Raw genomic sequence first — 19314 nt, forward strand, 5'->3', positions numbered from 1 at the left:
CATTCTCATCTCTCATCTAACTACAATTACCATCTCAATTTAAAATAAGGAAGGTGAACCCTGGAGCAATAGTGTAGTTAGTCTGAGAGCACATAGCTAGGATATAAACTAGGTAAGACCAACCACAGCATGGTAAGTCCTGGGGATGGAACATGCTGAAATTTACTAAGAGGTCTTGAAGATGACCTCTGGCCTCGGGTTAATTGTAATATAAGTAGAAAAGGTGAGCATGAGCTAGAATCTGAAAGATGCGTGCAGAAGCTATTCTATCTGCAAGAAGAACATTTATGGACAGAAGAAAGTAGGATGCCAAAGACTTACTTTAGGTACAATGAATAACAGGTATAATGGATAAACTTTCTTGACCTAAATGACAGATCCATCATCCAGTCAATCATCAGCTGCTAAGAAAAGTGCCATGACTGCGGAGGATGGCGAATACCAGACTAGGATATTTGGGTCAAGTCAACACAAAGCAAAAATTTTCTGCCATTAGCTATCATTTGTATCTAAGTAGTAGTTCAATGTGCTCAGGAAAAACTATCTGGTAAGTGGACACATTTTCAAGCCGTTCCTGTAACTCATTGGAGAGGCTGCTCTACAAGCCAAAGTAAAATCTCTACTTTATAAGAGTTGACTGTTGGCTGAGCTACAGTTTCCCATCCCTCACACTCTGTCCAGTTGTAGTTGGCTCTTTCTTCTTATTCTCTGTTTAGCTGTATTGTTCTCACCTTTGGGTTAATCCCAAGCAATGTATTTCTTTCATTGTCCTGAACTGAATCTAAAAGACTCTTTCAATGAAGTCTTCACCTTACAGCCCTTCAAAGAAGAAATAATTGCCCTGGATACTAGGAGAAAACAAGGTGGAAACTTTGGGAAAGGTAGACTTAGCATCTCTCCCTACCATCCCCCATACAGAGATCATCAACTTCATCTACTTATACAGTTAGCCCTAATACCATGACTTTCCCTTAACAATGACATATAAAATCCAACCCTAAAGGTTTTGTTTACAATGATGCTTTCCCAGGAAAAATAATAAATTAAGGCATGATCACAAATGTGTTTGAGGATTATTCAGTCTTTATGTGGTAGACTCTTAAGATAGACTGTCGATGTAACAGTCTTATTAAATAAGAAACACAGAGCCAAATGCAGAGTTAAAATCCCAAGAAGTCAGAGCAATAGCTAAGAGCTGAGACTTAAAACCACCTTCTTACCCTTCACTGCCACTGCCATCCTTCCCCTGAGAAAGAGGCCTACTTCCTGTGTATCTGTCTTTTTATTGACTTTCTGTTCTGCCTTCTCATTGGTTGTAAACCCAACCACATGACTTCCTCGTCACTGCCTGTCTATACAGACCTCCAGATCTTCTATGGTTGGTATTGAGATTAAAGGCGTGTGTCTCCATGCTGGTGGTGTCCTTGAATACACAGAGATCTGCCTGTCATGTGATCAGGATTAAGGGCGTGTGCTAACACCGCCAGACTTCTGCTATGGCTTGCTATTAGCTCTGACCCCCAGGTAACTCTATTTATTAACATACAAATAAGATCACATTTTAGCACAAATAAAATATCACCATAATAGACCTCATTTTTTTCCATCAGTAGTAAAACATTAGATACCGATGGTTCATAAGCTGATGTTACCTTTTGGAGAAATGTATTGGTATACTTCTCAACTAAAGATGGTACCAATGTTCTACTGATACACTGGTGTACTACTGCATTTATTTTTAAAATACTGAAATGCCCACATCATATTTAACAAGAAATGACTTAACTCCTCTTCTTGCAAGTGACTCTTCCTGCCATTTTTTCCTTTCCAATGTATTTTTTTCATAAAATATAATTACATCATTTATCCCTTCCCTTTGCTCTCTCAAAGCACTCCCAAATATCTCTCTTTCTCCTTCTTGAAATCATAACCTCTATTTTATTTCATTGTTATTGTTATATTTATAAATATGACCTGTTCAATCTTTTTAGTTTTATTTGTATGTATATGATTTGGGGGACTACTTGTATTTGGTAATCAGTTAGGGGACTCATCCCTGGAACACTCAGCAATCCTTGGTTGCCTGCAGTTCTTTGCAAATGGACAAAACCTTGAGAAATTTCTGCCTTCCATGTCAGCATATCTATTGGTGTTGCAGTTCTTCAGGTCTTATTGATCAACCATATTGCTGAGATACCATGGGTGAATCTTTCCTGCCATTTTTAGGAGATACAATCTCAAGCAGCTTTCCTGGTCCTCTGGATCTTACAATCTTCCCCTCTTTCCATAATGTTCCCTGAGCTTTAGGTACAAGAGTTGTGTTGTCAATATATCAATTAGGGCTAGTAACCCTATAGTCACTTCTCTATAGTTTGACCTATTGTGGTTTTCTGAAATAGTTTCCTTTTGTGACAAAGAGAAATTTCTTTATCTGTGAGTATAAGAGTAGGTATTTAAAATGAATTTAGAAATAATGCTGTTTAGTGAAGTGATTATAATAGATTCTCCTCTAAGACCCATGACCTCACTAGCCCTGAGTCATTGGCTACATGTCCAGTATCAGGCATGATTTTTCTCCTGTTGAGAAGGCCTGAAGTCCAATTAGAGAGCTGTTGGTTACCACCAAGATATAAGTGCTACTATTTTACCCTTAGGGTTATCTCTTCCGACCATGTTAATATGCCTGACATAGCCACAGGGCTCCTTGACCCAGTGCAGTACCCAAGTCCATTTTTTCCCTCCACTTTTTTTTTTCTGCTTGAGAATTCCGTACATGCCTGGAATGTGTTTTAAACAAATCCACCCGAATCCCCTATCCCACCATTCCCACCCCCCAAACTTCAGGTGTTCTGTTTTTTAAAAGCTCAATAAGTTTACTTAGTGCTGTCTTTATACCTGTGGGTTTAGAACTATGTACTGAAACATAGGTAGCCTTTCATGCCCTACATTCGTGAGGAAAAATGCCTCTTCTTCTCCCAGCAGTCATCAACTGCCAATAGCTCCTTAACTAAGAACCAGACTTTGTGACTACCTCCCCACTACCCCATTCTTGGATTTTGTCCAGATTGATTTTGTGCACGTTTTGTGATTGCTTCACCACACTGTAAGGTCATGTGTGCAACTGCCCTGTTGTTTCTGGACAATATTATTTATTTGTAGTCATCTACCACCCCTGGCTCTTAGAATCTTTCTGCCTCCTCTTCTACAATGCTCCCTGAGGCTTGGGAGAAGGGAGTTACAACTAGGCACTCGGCAGTCTCTTATTCCCTCCACATCGATCTCTGTGTTCATTGCCATCTACTGAAGAAAAAAGCTTCTGTGACATGGGCTGAGAGATACACCAATGTATGGGTATGGTTATAAGATATTAAGAGTTTAATATTATGTCTATTTAGCAGAATAATAGGTCCTAGGACCTAATACCTCTTTAGCCACAAGTTCATGACCAACAGTGGTGCCAGGCATGGATTCCACATTATGGAATCTAATCAGAAAGTGTTGGTTACTACCAAAACATTGACAGGACTATTGCACCAATACACATGTCTTCCCAGGCCAGTCATTGTTGTATCTCATAGGATTCACTGATTGATAAGACTGATGGTTACTTGTCTCCTCTGATAGTTTTCATGGCATCTTCCATCACCATTAAAGCTAGCCAGTAAGAATTAAGCTTCCAAGTCAGCATCACTTTGGTTTCTCCATGACCTATGACTAAGTATTTGGTCTCTTCTACAACTGGGTCTTACCATTAAGTTTAATCTAGAGGCTAACCAAGATTAATGGCAATAGGAGTTAATGTTTGAGGGCTCTATGTGAACCAACTAACAACTCCTAAAAGAGGTAACCCAATTCTGGCATGGGGGTTTTATTGGATAGCTTATGGTGTCTAGGAGGGGCATTGTCCCTTATAGCATAACTCCACTAAAACTCTTCTTATATATGTCTGAATTTCAGGAAGTGTCTCTAGTAGTAGACTTCTAGTTGAATTTTCCAAGGTCTTTAGTGTTAACTATCACTCCTCATGTTTTCCCTTCTTCCCTACCGCAGAGTCCAACACTTTAAGGAGTGAATATGGACTCCCAGAGATCCACCCGGGGCCTAGTCATGGATCTCTGCATCCAGATCCCTCAGTAGTTGAATGAGGTTTCTAGCACAACAATTAGGGTGTTTGGCCATCCCATCACCAGAGTAGGTCAGTTCGGGCTGTCTCTCGACCACTGCCAGCAGTCTGCTGTGTGGGTATCTTTGTGGATTTCTGTGGGCCTCTCTAGCACTTTGCTTCTTCCTATTCTCATGTGGTCTTTATTTACCATGGTCTCCTATTCCTTGTTCTCCCTCTCTGTTGTTGATCCAGCTGGGATCTCCCGCTCCCCCAAGCTCTCTTTCCCTCAACCCTCGCCTTTCATTACCCCCACTCATGTCCAGGCTGTTCATGCAGATCTCATTCCATTTCTGGAGGAGGGTTTATATGAGCGAGAATTGTTGAGACCAAGGTTGGATAAAGCACAGGGACAAATAGCCAAATGAATGGAAACACATGAACTATGAACCAATGGCTGAGGGGTCCCCACTGGATCAGGCCCTCTGAATGGGTGAGACAGTTGATTGGCTTGATCTGTTTGGGAGGCATCCAGGCAGTGGGACCAGATCTTGTGCTCATTGCATGAGTTGGCTGTTTGAAACCTGGGGCCTATGCAGGACTGTTTGGCTCGGCCTGGGAGGAGGGGACTAGACCTACCTGGACTGAGTCTACCAGGTTGACCTCAGTCTGTGGGGAAGGCTTTGCCCTGGAGGAGATGGGAATGGGGGGGGGGTTGGGGGGAAGGTGAGGGGGACGGGAGGGGGGAGAACAAGGGAATCCGTGGCTGATATGTAGAACTGAATTGTATTGCAAAATAAATTAAAAAAAAAAAAATGAAAAAAAAAAAAGGAGTGAATATGTGTTCTTTAAGCCTGTAAGTCTGTGAAAGATGATGCAGAGTGGCACAACGAGCCACTGAATTGGGAAAATTGACCATAATTTCTAGAAATTATCAGAAAATTCAAATAATGTTATTTTGAAAGTAGAAAATAGCACATTTTAAAGTTAATCCTTAGTATGATTCTCAAGGTCCTTGCAGAATAACATTTTATAGTACTCTTTTTCTCTAGGGCTGGGAACTGAACCCAAGGCCCTGTACTTTTGAGGGTAGGCATTCTATCCCTGAAATGTATTTCCAAACTCCAGTGTTTAATGCACTTTTCTCAGTTTATTTGAAAAAATACTATCCTCATCATATAAATACATCTATTTACCCATTTCCTATAATACTAAGTATCACCTGGTTGTTTTCTAGAATCAGACTCATATCTGAAAATAAAATTTAGTAAATTTGTTGTATTATGCATGACCAACCTGCTCCACTCTTTAACTTTTTGTCAGTTTTTGGTCTGATACAAGTTTCCTAAATGCTCTATATTTTTAAATGAATATAAAAGTAGAATTTTTAAAAGATAGATCTAAAAGAATGCCAAATGTCTTAAAATAATATTTGTAAAAAGCACTTTAGAATAACTTAAAGTACCTATATATGCACACTTAGATAATAAATGTAAAATTAGATAATGTATTTGCTAGATTCACATATTCAAGTTATATAAGAGTGATGTATGCTGGGGTTAAGTCTTAATTAAAGAATTGGGGAGTAAAAGTGCTACTTCATTATCCCATCATCCAGAAGGCAGGAGTTTGTAAAGTAGTTCTCCCATGAGACTACGCAGCTTTATCTACCAATCATCCATTCAGAGAGCTAGTCAATTCCTAGTAATCGAAGATTATTCCTCCCCTGTCATGGGAATCTCTCATGTCAAGATTCCTTAAAGGCTGTGTTCAACTGTATATATCGTTCCCGAACTTATCCTATCCCAAAAGTCAGGGTATTATAGTACACCATATGGCAACCTCTCCCCCTTTTTCCTGATTAGGTGGAAGGCACTATTCTCTATGTTACCTAATTAAAGTTACTATGATATATTAGAACAATTCAGTCAGGAAAAGAAGATAAGAATTCAGTTTTGACACCAGGTCTTAGGAGAAATATTGGTGATTATCTAGGCCATCTTGGTTTGGGTTCTGCAAAATTAATCTTAAGATGTGCAGTGTATACTTGATGGTGGTACCAGAAGCACAGATGAGGCATGAAGAAATGAAGCAGAGAAGAAAAGATTAACAGTGGACTGTATCAGTAAGCAACGTGCTACTAAAGAGATCAAAGGCAGCGTTTGGCTCAGAAACGTGGGGGATAGATTCAGAGGAGGTGAGAAAAGTACAGTCTTAACTTCTAGTTCCTTTGAAATCAACATTCAGGCACTTAACCCTTGACACTCCCGTCAGTCTCTGAAAGCTCATCTATTAGAACTATCTGGAGCGATCTTGAGTGTAGTCCAGCAGGATCAGAGTTGGTAGACACAGTCTGCCATCAGGCTACCTAGAACGAGCTTGTTCTTTCCTATGGACTCTAGCTCTAAAAAGATCTCAGAAGTGGGAAAGAGTGTGAGGAAGTAAAGCAAGACAACTCTAGCTTTAGACCTTTGCTGCTACCATTCTCCTACTAGGATTATATAAAATAGTCAAAAATTGGTGTCTTAGGGTTTCTATTGCTGTGAAGAGACACCATGACCATGGCAACTCTTATAAAAGAAAACATTTAATGGGGTGGCTTACAGATTCAGAGGTTTAGTCCATTATCATCATGGTGAGACATGACAGCATGGTGCTGGAGAAGGAGCTGAGAGTCTTACATCTTGATCCATAAGCAACAAGAAGTGAACTCAGTGTTGCACTGAGCCTGATCAAAGGAGACCTCCAAGCCCACTCCCACAGTGACACTCTTCCTCCAATGAGGCCACACCTACTCCAACAAAGTCACACCTCCTAATAGTGCCTCTCCTTTTAGAGATGTCCAACTCTTTGAAGTTCACATAGAATTAACAACTCTCACAAAGAGCCCATATTCTCTCTCTCTCTCTCTCTCTCTCTCTCTCTCTCTCTCTCTCTCTCTCTCTCTCTCTCTCTGTTTTTCAAGACAGGGTTTCTCTGTGTAACAGTCCTGAGGGTCCTGGAACTCCATTTGTAGACCAGGCTGGCCTCGAACTCACTGAGATCTGCCTGCCTCTGCCTCCCAGGGGCTAGGATTAAAGGCATGAGCCACCACCACCCAGCAGGTGTACACCACCACTGCCTGGCCCATATTCTTATTGTAGTTCCCAAACACCACTTTACATCATTTTGGTGGGAGAAATGAGTTGAGATCCAACAGGGTGAGCTATGAGTTAGACTTTGAAAATTCTAGAAAATCTTTGGTCATGAACAGCATGATAACTACTGACCCATTTCTAGGCTGTGACTACTCAAAGTTAACTATAAAAGCATTGTCATTCTTCTAAGGGTGGTGTCCTCCCAGCACTACAATTACAATAGCCTTTTTTAATATCTAATCAAATTACATGGAAGTGTAAGTAAATCCCTTCTACTCTCTCACATTTGAACGTCAACTTCTTTATTAATTGGCAGACAGATTTTATGCCTTACATAGTGAAATTCTGGAATGTGTTGCAGTGGTCAGGTTTCGGTGAGTGGAACAGATACCTAATGTGACCAACTTAGTAAGAGAAAAGGGTTTTGTCTTCAGTAGTTTCTGCAGCTCCAGTCCCTGAGCAGTTGGCATCATTGTTTTTGAACCAATGTGAGGCAATCCATCATTTTGGGAATCTGTGATACTCACCAAACTTTTCACCAGTTTAAAAAGTGAGAAAGGGAAATATCAGGGCCTCATAATTTCCCTTAAGAGTATACTCCCAATAGCCTGAAACCTCCCTCCCTAGAAGGTTCCAATATGTATCAACAATGTCAAGATGGGGACCAGGCCTTTACATACGGGCCTTTGGAGGACATTTGTAGCATGTGTCTGTTTTGTAGCATGACTAAGTCAAGGAAATCACATCTAAATAACCTCAGATACCATTTTTGCTTTTGTTTTGAAAATACTTAAACAGTCTACACTTTTATTGATTTCAAAAATAATTGACTCCTTTATCTGTGAATATTGCATCTGCCTATTCAACTAACTCAATGTCAAAGTATTAGAAAAAATGTGTTAAACATGTGAAAACTTACTTTTCTTGTCATTCTTCCTAATCACTATAACAATTATTTCTGTAGTGTTTGTATTTTATTAGGTGCTGTAAGTAACCTAGAGATAAAGTATTTGAGAGGATATTTACAGATATATACATGGATTGTCAATCTTTTGATTTTGGTATTTGAAGGGCTCTGGGAAGAAAAACATCCTTTGCAGATACCAAGGAGCAATAGTAAATAATACACTGTTGTTGACTGTAACTGCCGTACAATAAATTCATAAGGTCAATGTGGTACTCCACAGAATTCCAACTCTGTTCACATTGAGAGCCTTGGCTACATCTCATGCCTGAGGCCTGGCCAGATTTGCTTTCAAGAATGTCAAGAAGGCCTTCAGTATGACACCTTGCAAGGTGGAGAAAATAAAGGTCAGAAAAAGGAGGTCAAGGATGCTAAAACAACCAAATCACAGGCAACCAAAAATAGGAGCAGATTTTCCTTTGTTTACATTGCCAAAGGGGAAAAATTAACTTGATGGAAAGGGTAATTAAGCATTTCTTTTCCATTGTGGTCCTTCTCAGCTTTCTATCCAGCTGTTCTGTTCTGCATTGTGATGGTTCTTAGTCCAGATGCTCTGTTAAAGAAGGAGAGTGTGGCCCTGGTGCCATGTTACAGTACTTGCCACTATTGACCCTTATTTTATTGGTGAAGAAGGTGGATGGAGACAGCACTAGAATGCTCACAGAGAGGTATTGTCTGAACAATAAATTGATTAAACCCACAGAGTAGCATTGTAAAGTAACTTCAAATGATTATGTAGGTCAACACACTCTATTTCTGTGTCCAGAAACTGGTATTTTGTAAGGTGAATGGATTGCCATAGAGCTATAAAACTTAAAGTTCTAAGTCCAGATTTATAGCCTTCTGTTAGTATTTATCCATCATAATGATTGATTTTCTAACTCGCTTACCTTTTCAATAACAAATACAGAAAGATTTCTGTTCAAATGAAGGCATACTCAAACTGTCTTAAATAGGTTCCCTTGTATTTGGAATGTGTGTCCTAATAGGAACCAAATTAGTTGTGTATGACAGTAGTTTTCTAACATGCCTCAAAGGCTATTAGAGCCTGAATTCCAAATCTCTAGAAATTATTGGCCACCTTTTAATGGGTGTTAATGAGAGCATAATGAAGACAAATGACCAGCTATAGCTCATTTGGGCCTCCTGATACCCAGAGTCATGTCCTGTCTGAGGATCTGGATACATTTCAGGTAAATATAGTTCATCCTTGTGTATCTAGCCTCTCTGGGACCAGCCACTGCCAGCTCATCCATAGCTAAATGCTGGAGAAATGGATAAGGTTATGTGTATCCTTCTTACATGAATAAGTAACTGTTTCCATATCCATGAAAACACAAACACCCCATAAACTCTAGTTCACTATGGACAAGCACCCTGTTCAAATGGAGAGCAAATCACCTTCTTCCTAATTGCTCCATTTACTCATAAAAGGAAATTCCAAGGAGCTGGCCAGACTAAATGTTTGGCTTGGTCAAATCGAATCAATTTAGAAGAATCAACAACAACAACAAAAGGCCAGGTGATTATTTGTGTTACCTTTGCATCAAGCTCGTGTTCTTCTGAGTAGATATTTACACATTTCTCATGTCCATCATTTATTTTGTACAAACCTATTAAAGTTTCTACACCCAAATGATGGCCTGCCAACAGTTTAATGGTAGTCCAGGGCTCCTAATATTACTAGAAGCAGTTTGTAGACTTCCTGCCCTGAGAGTGTATTCACAGACAGTTAATCACCTGTTGTCTTACACTGAAGTTCTAGGAAGGAAAAGTGCAGGTACCAAGGGACAGTGATATACCATACACTGTTACTAGCTGTTGTCACTGTGTCATACTGATGGATTCTTTAACAGATTTCCAAAGCTGTTTACGTTCTTAGATGTGGTCACCTCTCTGGCCAGATTTTTTGTTTTTTTAAGTGATGTGAAAATAGCTTTAAGTGAGATGTCTTGCAAGGTTATATTTGGCGCAAAATGTTTTATTTTTGTTTTTGTTTCTTTCTTCCCCTTCCTACCCTCAACTGGGTCATCTTCTGCATTTACTAGATATATCTCAGGTTTTTCTTTAATTTCTTTAAAAAACAACAACAAAAAAAGTCCTAAAACTCTTTTATAAAGCCACAGCATTATAAAAATTGGAATATGAATATTCGTAGCTATTTTTAATCCTTCTTGTGTCATCGGACCCTATGGGAATGAGGGTTTATGGGTCCGTAAGCATAGATCCAGGGACCTCCAAGTTAAGAATATTTTTACTTAGAGAATGTCTGTGGTGATATTTTATTTGTGCTGAAATGTGTTAATATTTTATTTGTGCTTTAATAAAGCTTGCCTGGAACTCAGGGGGAAAAGGCCATCCATTTTAAGTAAACAAGAAGTCAGGTGTAGCACACACCCTTAATCTGATCACTTAGCAAGCGGGGTCTCTGTGTGTTCAAGGCCATATTAGGGAACAGAGCCAAGCGTGGTGACACGCCTTTAATCCATGTACCAACCATAGAGACCTGGAGGTCTGTACAGACAGGCAGTGACAAGGAAGTGAGGTAGCTGGGCTGAGATAGCCTATGAGAGGACAGAACAGCAAGGCAATAAAGGTGTGGATAAGACAGGAAGTAACTCGCATTTGGAAGCTGCAAAGTTGGTGAGGTGAGGTTGGCTGGAGGCTATCCCTAATTCCTTGATCTCTCTAAGGCTTTCACCCCCATATTTGGCTCCATGTTTTTTATTTAATAAGACCATTTAGAAATTCATCTACAAACGTCATGTTAAAAGCAAGTATTTACATGGATTTATACTTAATTTATAAATGATGTATAGATAATTTTAGAGAAATTCAAAACTAAAAAAGTATAAAAATTCATCATTTGTTGTCACAGCTTAAGCCCACCCAGGTTTATTCAGCATAGAAATATGCAATGGTATTAAATAGTCATTTAAGACTACTTCTTAATTTTTCTCTTTTATGAAATTTCTCATTTCACTTTAATCAGTTTTAAATATTCTTTTAAATCTTTTTCAACTTTCTAAATGAGATTTAGAAAAAATAAAACCCATGAAAGTACTTTTAAAATTCTTATTAATCTTAAAGCATATCTATGTATAGACCTTTGGATTAAATATTTGATTTAATATTTGCACTTGAAAAAATTTTTAAATATGACATTGACCTTACAGATTTTGAAAGTCAGAATCTCTATATAAATTTAATTCTAGTTTCTGCTATTAAAAAAAATATTGACTGAATTTGAGAATTGGGTAATAACTTTTTACATTTTAACAATGCCAAATGATAATTTATAGAATTAGTGGGGGAAAATGCAACTTCAAGGTACCAGAAGAGCTCAGTGTATACAAGTCCAGGGTGATTTGTGGAACCAGGAGAGGGATAATACACTCTTTAGTTCCTATATGCATTCTTCCTAGCTGGATTAGATGGCTATTTTCATAAATGAAGTAACTTCTAAACAAAACAAAAGCATTTCTTGTAGTTGTGGAGGTTGGAAAATCTAAGATCAAAGAGTTGGCTGATCCACTACCGGTGTCCAATTTCTAGTCCATAGAGAGCGCCTTTGTGCTGCATTTGCACATGTTGGGAGAGATGTGTCTCTCAGTTCTCTTTCGGCCCAATTTCCTGAGCCAACCCTCTCTCCATTTTACTATTACTTTATGGATTACAGTTTTATTGTATGGGTTTAGGGGTGGGGAAACAACAATAAGACCACAACAACTAGGTATATTTTCTCCCTCTCATTATGAAGGATAATTTCATATACATGTAAAATGTGTCTTCTATTGTCTACTCAAGCAGAAAAGCTGCACTGTCATTTAAAACCCATAAGTAAATATGATGTAATAGGACCCGTCATTTAAAATATACAGGATCAAGCCCAGTATAGCTAGTTTGTGAGGCTGGAAATTCAAGCTATGTTTTAAAAGAGTGACTCCTGTAGAAACAGTCTTCCATCGCTACCTAGCTATTTGCGAATGCTGTTGTGGGCTTAGAGGTCTTATCCTGCTTTGTAGAGATAAGTTTCACATCTAAAACAGAGTACACTTAAGAATGGGTCATGTTAATATGAAATCTTTATTATCGCTTAAAATATGCATTTGTGTATATAGATCGATATACTCAAATAATATCTCCAAGTTGTATTTTCTTTCACATATTTTATACCTAAAATCAGAGTATGCCTTATTATTTATAATGTGCTGTACTTTGTTTGGCAGCATTAAATAACTGAGCAATTAACAGTTGGTTATACCCTGGAGCCACTGAGATATACTTTATAGATTATGTAAGATTGTGTAGGTTTGTAAGTTTAGAAGATGCTTCAGTGATTTTAAATCAATGCCTTAAACAGGTCAAAAATTGAAATAAAATGTAATGTGCATTGACAATGCATAAACAAGGAAGCATGACTGTGTCTCAACACAGATTTATTTAGAGACTTGATATTTCACATACTTTCTAAACTATCATAACATATCATTATCTTGTTTTCAACCACAAAAATCATCCATAGTACCAAAGTCACACAAAAATAGGTAATGATCTGTTTTGACCCTCCAGCTATAGTTTCCTAACCCCTGACTTATAAGAGGATATAATACAGTTATCGCTTTGAGTAGTAACACATGCTTATGACCCTAGCGCCAATGAGGCTGAGGCAGGAGGATTGACAGCACAGACCTGCCTGGACTATATAGCTAAAACCTGTTTCTAAACAATAATAATCCAGGTAGTGATGGTGCACACCTTTAATCTCAGCACTCTGGAAGCAGAAGCAGGGAGATCTCTATGAGTTGAAGATCAGCCTGGTGAAGCAGGGAGATCTCTATGTGTTGAAGGCCAACCTGGTCTACAAAGCAAGTTCTTGGACAGCAAGGGCTACACAGAGAAACCCTATCTTGAAAAATAAAACAAAACAAAAATAAAATGGAAAATAAAAGCATTCTCAATACCACTTTTATAAATTCTGTTTAGCTTTGGGACGGCCAAGGGCTGGCCTGGAACTCTCTCACAGCTTCTTCCTCTTTCCCCAGCTTCCAGAGTGCCAGATTTTCAGGCCTTAACCACCACATCTGGCTTATAAAGTCCTCCATGGAAGCTGTGAGCTAGCCCATGTTAGAAAGCAGAGGGAGGGTTCCTGGTAGAAGCAATAAGATGAAAAATTCTTTGCTGTAGTAGGCAGCCCCCATGAGTACATAGAAAGACTAAGGACTGCAATGGGCACTAAGGACACAGATATGCTGTAAATGGGATTCAGCTAGCCAGTGTATTTGTTTTACAAGGACCATAACACCAAGAGCATGAATGTCTTACAAGGTAGGTATGGAAAAGTGCTGATGGATTCCCCATGACAGACTCTGTCAACCCTGACTTTGTCTTTGCTCTTATACTTCCTTAATGGTGATTCACTTGCTGTTAAATGTAGTGAATAAAATAAGAACACACAAATAAACACATACACACACACACACACACACACACACACACACACACACACACACATACACACACACACACACACACACATACACACACACACACACACACACAGAGAATGTACTTGTAGATATTTCAGGGTTACAAAAACTGGTACAGTCTAGTGATTAAATTTTCAAATGCTTTTCATCTACTTTATATAAATCACTCTATTACCAGCTTATGAACTCAAAACAAGTCATCATTAAGGACATTCCTTAGTTGGGTGTGGAGGCAAACCTGTAATCTCAGTTCTCAGGAGGTAGAGGCAGGGGGATCACAGGTTCCAGCCCTGTCCCCATATCAAAAATTTAACTGAAAAATACCAAGAAACAAGTAAATAAACTTATAGAATTTGGGGGTAATATTTGGTACAATATGTAGTTACTATCTGTATAAATTAACACACTTTAAATATACATGAATCTCAGATAGTCTTAGTATGTTAATGTTGGGGAAAATGAGAGTTGTATGAAATTACTTACCAAGTTATAACATTTCCTATAAACTAGAAAACTAAAACACTTTCTTATATTGACACAAATTGTTTCTTTAACCATTACTTATTTTTGGTGTTAGTGTGGAAAAATACATTTGAAGGATTTCTCTTCAATCTCTTCAATGTTAGCTCCAACATTAAAAATTGTATTTTAAAGGGAGTTGGTTTTACTGTTTTGACATGCGTGAGAGTAACAGTTTGGGGAAATATGTCTATGCTCAATTTTGCTTCCAATTTTTGACTTTTAAACTTATTGTCAAACTCAGAAAGAACTGGGAAGCACTGAAGATGATTAAGCACTTGCCTTGGGGAATTATTTGCAGTTAATTAAAGCTGTGCACTCCGGTGTATACTTGATTCACTGGTTATTAAAGCTGAATCATATCGTAACTACCTAGGTTTCTTACTTGTCCATCAAGCGTTGCTTGTGTTAGGAGAAACATGCTTCCTCATAATAATCGAAAAACATCACATTTGAAGCTATCTTCCAGTTTTGAGAAGCGGGCAGATGGAAGAGAGGGAGACAAGGAAGAGAAGCAAACAAAGAAAATTTTATTTCAGATTCTATCTGACTTTGCTCTCAGGGCCTTAGTACTCAGCTTAAAGGTACAAACCCAGAAAAGAAGCAATTCACAGGAATTAAGGCATAGGTTTGGTGGCTCCTGTTTTCTCCCGAGCTAAATGTTGACAAGATCAGCTAGTAATATTTAGGTATCTTGAATTCTGTCCCTTGGGGCTATGTAAGAAAGGTATACTAGATTGTAAGCTTCATGAAGGCAGACAGCTATTCCCTGTTGGGTCCCCAAGGCTAGACCAGCACCTGCCGTATAGTTAGCTCTCAACAAATACTTGCAAAATGAGTGAAAGGCCAACTTTCTGTGTTGCTGCTGGCCTATCTATTGGCTCTTTTCAATGTCTTTTTTTCAAGATCTTTCAGAGAGGGCTCAACATCTATCATTCTAGACTGGCAGGAATTCTTTATTACAGAATACTTTGAGCTGTGTTATTTGTTCTGTAGCATAAGCTGTAACAGGAAAACTGAGCATGTAGGGACTGACAAGAAGATCCATCAGGAAAAGGTGCCTGGCACCAAGCCTGATGACCTGAGTTCAATTCCTGAGACTCACAGAGTAGAAGGAGGGAAACAACACAAGTTGTCCATTGATCTCTATATGCATGCCCTAGTGCTCTCCATATGTGTGCATACACACTCACACACACACACACACACACACACACACACACACACACACACACGCACACAAGTAAAATGTAGCGCACACACACAAAAGTAAAATGTAATAAACAATAATTTTTGTTTGTTTGTTTGTTTTTTGGTTTTTCGAGACAGGGTTTCTCTGTGTAGCTTTGCGCCTTTCCTGGAACTCACTTGGTAGTCCAGGCTGGCCTTGAACTCACAGAGATCCGCCTGGCTCTGCCTCCTGAGTGCTGGGATTAAATGCGTGCGCCACCACCGCCCGGCAAAATGTAATAAACAATAATTTTAAAGTGGGCAAGTGCTGATTCCATATTTAACAGGGCACTTAGAGGGTGAGAATCACTTTGTATAGGACAGAACTTTTTTTTCTCCTCCTTGCTCTTATCAACTGCTTTGGGACCTTGGGGTGACCTTGCTTGTTGGGATCTCCCTTTTCCCCATGGTCTGTTGGCCAACAGGCTGCAAGGGCAAAGGGAGCAGAAGTGGCAGGCAGGGCTTGGCTGGCTGTGAGTACAATGGAAATAAACTCCCATGAGTCATCTTCAGTGAGACAGTGCAACTTTATTCCAGAGTGAGGAGAATACATAGGGCAGGGACCGCAGCTGGGACATCACCTAAGAGGTGCTCAGAGTATGCTTCATTTGCATTTGGCAGCATGATCCCATCATACAGATGGGACCACAATACCTAATTATCATATGGGTGCCGGGAGAGAGCATTTACAGGAAACTGTGTCAAAGGTCACACTTAAGATAAGTAAAGGACGGCTTCCAAATAAGGTCAGGCGAAGAGCAGGAAGCCCCTGCTGGGGGAAGGCAGTCTTCCATTTCGCACCAAGCTCAGAGAGCTGTCTGGACATTGTGGGCCGCAACCTTAAGCAGCAGGGTCTTCTTCCCACAGCTTGCTACTGGATTTCCAAGATTCAATGTCTGACTTTCCTGGGGACTTGGGGCTCACGTAGTGAACAACTAGCATACTGGGAACACTAAGAACGTTAAAATTAGATATCCCTTTAATCCTCGCTACTTTGCCCTCCTTTCATGTTCCTTTCCCACAATTCTGAGACTTCCCTGGTGCATGAAGTCCACTTTATGCTGTCTTGTCTGTTGCAAAGATACCAACACTACTTTCTCTGCTTCTGAAGCTTTGTGCAGCTTTCTTAGGTAGTATTTTAAAAAAACAGTCGTTGATGGTAAAAATATTTAAGTGTTCTAATGGTTACAGTTGGAAATAATAAAGTGTATTGTCTTCAATGTAAATCCACCCTGTGAAGAGGCCCCTGTCCCAGTTGAAAATGATGACTAAAGGCTGTTTGTCTGTTGGCAGATTCTGCAAAGGACGACAATACTATAAAAGACAGTGATGTGACCAATCATTCTGTGTGTGACCAAGAACTTCCCAATGGTAAGTCATGAGGTCTTTTTTCAGCTTTTTTTTTCTATTAAGGAGTATTATGTATTAAAAGTCAAATGTGAGATTTTCTAGAAGAGTAGAATTCTGATGCTATTTCATTACACTAGCATCTTGGTGAGATATTGTTGCCATCCTCAATCTTTGTCACTCATTATTTTTAGCCAAATTGGTATCATTCATATTGTTTATTTTTACCTGCCTGGATTCTATAAGCAATAGTTTTGGAACCATTGAAATGAATATGATAGTATGAATATGATAAGAATAAGAATAAATGTGAGGCTTATGGAGAATAAGCCCAGGAGACTAAATCTTCATATCCATATCCTTGGAATACCAAGAAGAGTAAAAAAAAGCTTACAGAAATAAAGCAATCTGTAGGAAAATAATAGAGAGAAAAATATTTTCCTAATGCTAGCCAGTTTCTATGCCTAGAATGTAAGAGTATACATTATATTTGTATGCAAAGGTAATGAAAACTCAAATAAGAACAGACACCTCCATAGCCTCATGTAATTTCTGAAGATTGGTGCCTAAGTAAGGCTTGTAAAGTATATAAGAAAGACAAAAACAGTACAAACAATATCACCAGAATCCAGCCCCAACTGCCAGGGAAAACCAGAATGGCTGAACTGTTTAAGGTCCCATTTCAGCACCTAGTAAAGGTATTGTTCATGCTTTAAGTCAAGTAATAGCTTCTTGGGGATACAAAGATTTAGAAAATATGCCATCCAGGCATGGTTTCTGAAGAAATGAACCGAAGGCTTGTTTAAAACCTAAGTGCAGGTCGGGTGGTGTTGGTGCACACCTTTAATCCCAGCACTCCAGAGACAGAGGCAGGTGGATCTCTGTGAGTTCAAGGCAAGCCTGGTCTACAAATCAAGTTCCAGGACAGGCTCCAAAACTACACAGAGAAACCCTGTCTCAAAAAAACAAAAAATAAAAAGAAGAAAAGAAAATCTAAGTGAAGAAGGGGAAACAAAACTCAAACTGAGGCAGGCGCAATGGGAAGGTTCTGTGTGGTAAAGTACAAATTAAACATATGAAAATTGTCTAAATGATCAGTTTTGAATCCCAGGTCTCCTAAGAACCAGAGAAAAACACACATGAGATAGTAGCTAGAGTAAAGAAAGAGCCTTATCCACATCAAACATTTTTTATAAATATTTTGTGAAATACAGTATCTAGTACCTACATGCAAAAAATAACCAAACTGGTAAAAGTAATCAAGGTGGCTAGAGACCCAGAAATGAGAGATGTCAGCTTACATGAGCTGAAAATATTGCTGGGAGCTGGAGAGATTGCTCAGTGGTTAGAGCACTGACTGCTCCTGCAGAGGACCCAGGTTCAGTTTCCAGCACCCACATGGCAGCTCACAACTGTCTGTAACTCCAGTTCCAAGGGATCTGACACCTGAACACAGACACACATGCAGGCAAAACACCAATGCACATAAAATAAAGATAAATAACTTTGAACTCCAAGCAGACCAAGTAAAAGTAAAACCACAGTTAGTCCTATCACAGTGAAATTGCTGAAATGGTCAAACATGCACTCCAAGCAGAAACATAGAAATAAATCTACAGCAAGTCCCATCACAACATAAAGATAAAAAGAACATCTAAAAAGTAGTCATCCAATAAATGCCTTGCCGATAAATGACTTTCCAATAGATACAATGGAAATACAAAGAAAAAGGAACAAAATGATAGTCAACCAAGAACTGGAAACCCTGTAGGAAGTGTGTTTCAAGAATAAGAACTGATTAAGTTTATTTTACAGGGGATAAAAAGAGGTCATGTTGATCTCCAGATGTTCCACAGGGGTAGAAAATACTGATTCCAGGTAGAAAGTCAAAGATGTATGAAAAAATTAAGAGGAAGGTAAATTAAATATAAGTCTTGCTATTCTCTTGGAAGACAGGAATAGTGTCTCCCTCTATTAGGTCTTTTTCTAATGTCATGGAGAGTAAAAGTACTAATGAATGTTTGAATTTTATGTCTCAGTGACCTCTGAAAGTGAGAAAATGAAGTGAGTTCTGTCTCAGATAATTGCTTGGAGGGTTTCCAGGCCATGGCCCAGGGGGAAGGGATTCAGGCAGAGCTCGATGGACTCCCTGCATAGTGGACACAGAATCCTGGAAGCTAAAGTATATAGAGCTGCAGATCAGAGTCCTGGAAGGATAGTGTTCCTGCAGATTGAGACCAGTTAGAGCATGAAGGAAAGGTGATTTCCCATGCTCAGATAAAAGATGCTAAAGGAAGGAATTGATGCTGTGAATTGAGCTTCAATGATTGGGAAGGCTAAACTTCCATAGAGGTAACACTCAAATTAAAAAATTCTGGACTAAGTTTCTAAGAATATAAATTATCTTTAAGAATATCTTTTAAATCTGTATTAATTGTGATGGTACATGCCTATAATCCTATTACCTAGGAGGTTGCGACCTGAAGATTACAAGTTCAGTGTCAGACTGGGCAACAGAGCAAGGCT

The 19314-nt window shown here is 39.0% G+C and overlaps 1 protein-coding gene across 3 annotated transcripts in view; it reads left to right on the forward strand.

The window, feature by feature from the left end:
* Macrod2 (mono-ADP ribosylhydrolase 2) overlaps positions 1 to 19314 on the forward strand; it is a 1966896-nt gene that overhangs the window by 1857604 nt on the left and 89978 nt on the right. For all 3 annotated transcript variants that reach the window (XM_052726012.1, XM_052726011.1, XM_052726010.1), the window contains one exon: positions 16735 to 16812. In XM_052726012.1, the coding sequence (XP_052581972.1) occupies positions 16735 to 16812 (78 nt within the window). The remainder of the gene's footprint in view (positions 1 to 16734; positions 16813 to 19314) is intronic.

Source organism: Peromyscus californicus, unplaced genomic scaffold (genome assembly GCF_007827085.1).
Source record: "Peromyscus californicus insignis strain IS unplaced genomic scaffold, ASM782708v3 Scaffold_7__1_contigs__length_154581171, whole genome shotgun sequence".
Taxonomy (NCBI): domain Eukaryota; kingdom Metazoa; phylum Chordata; class Mammalia; order Rodentia; family Cricetidae; genus Peromyscus; species Peromyscus californicus.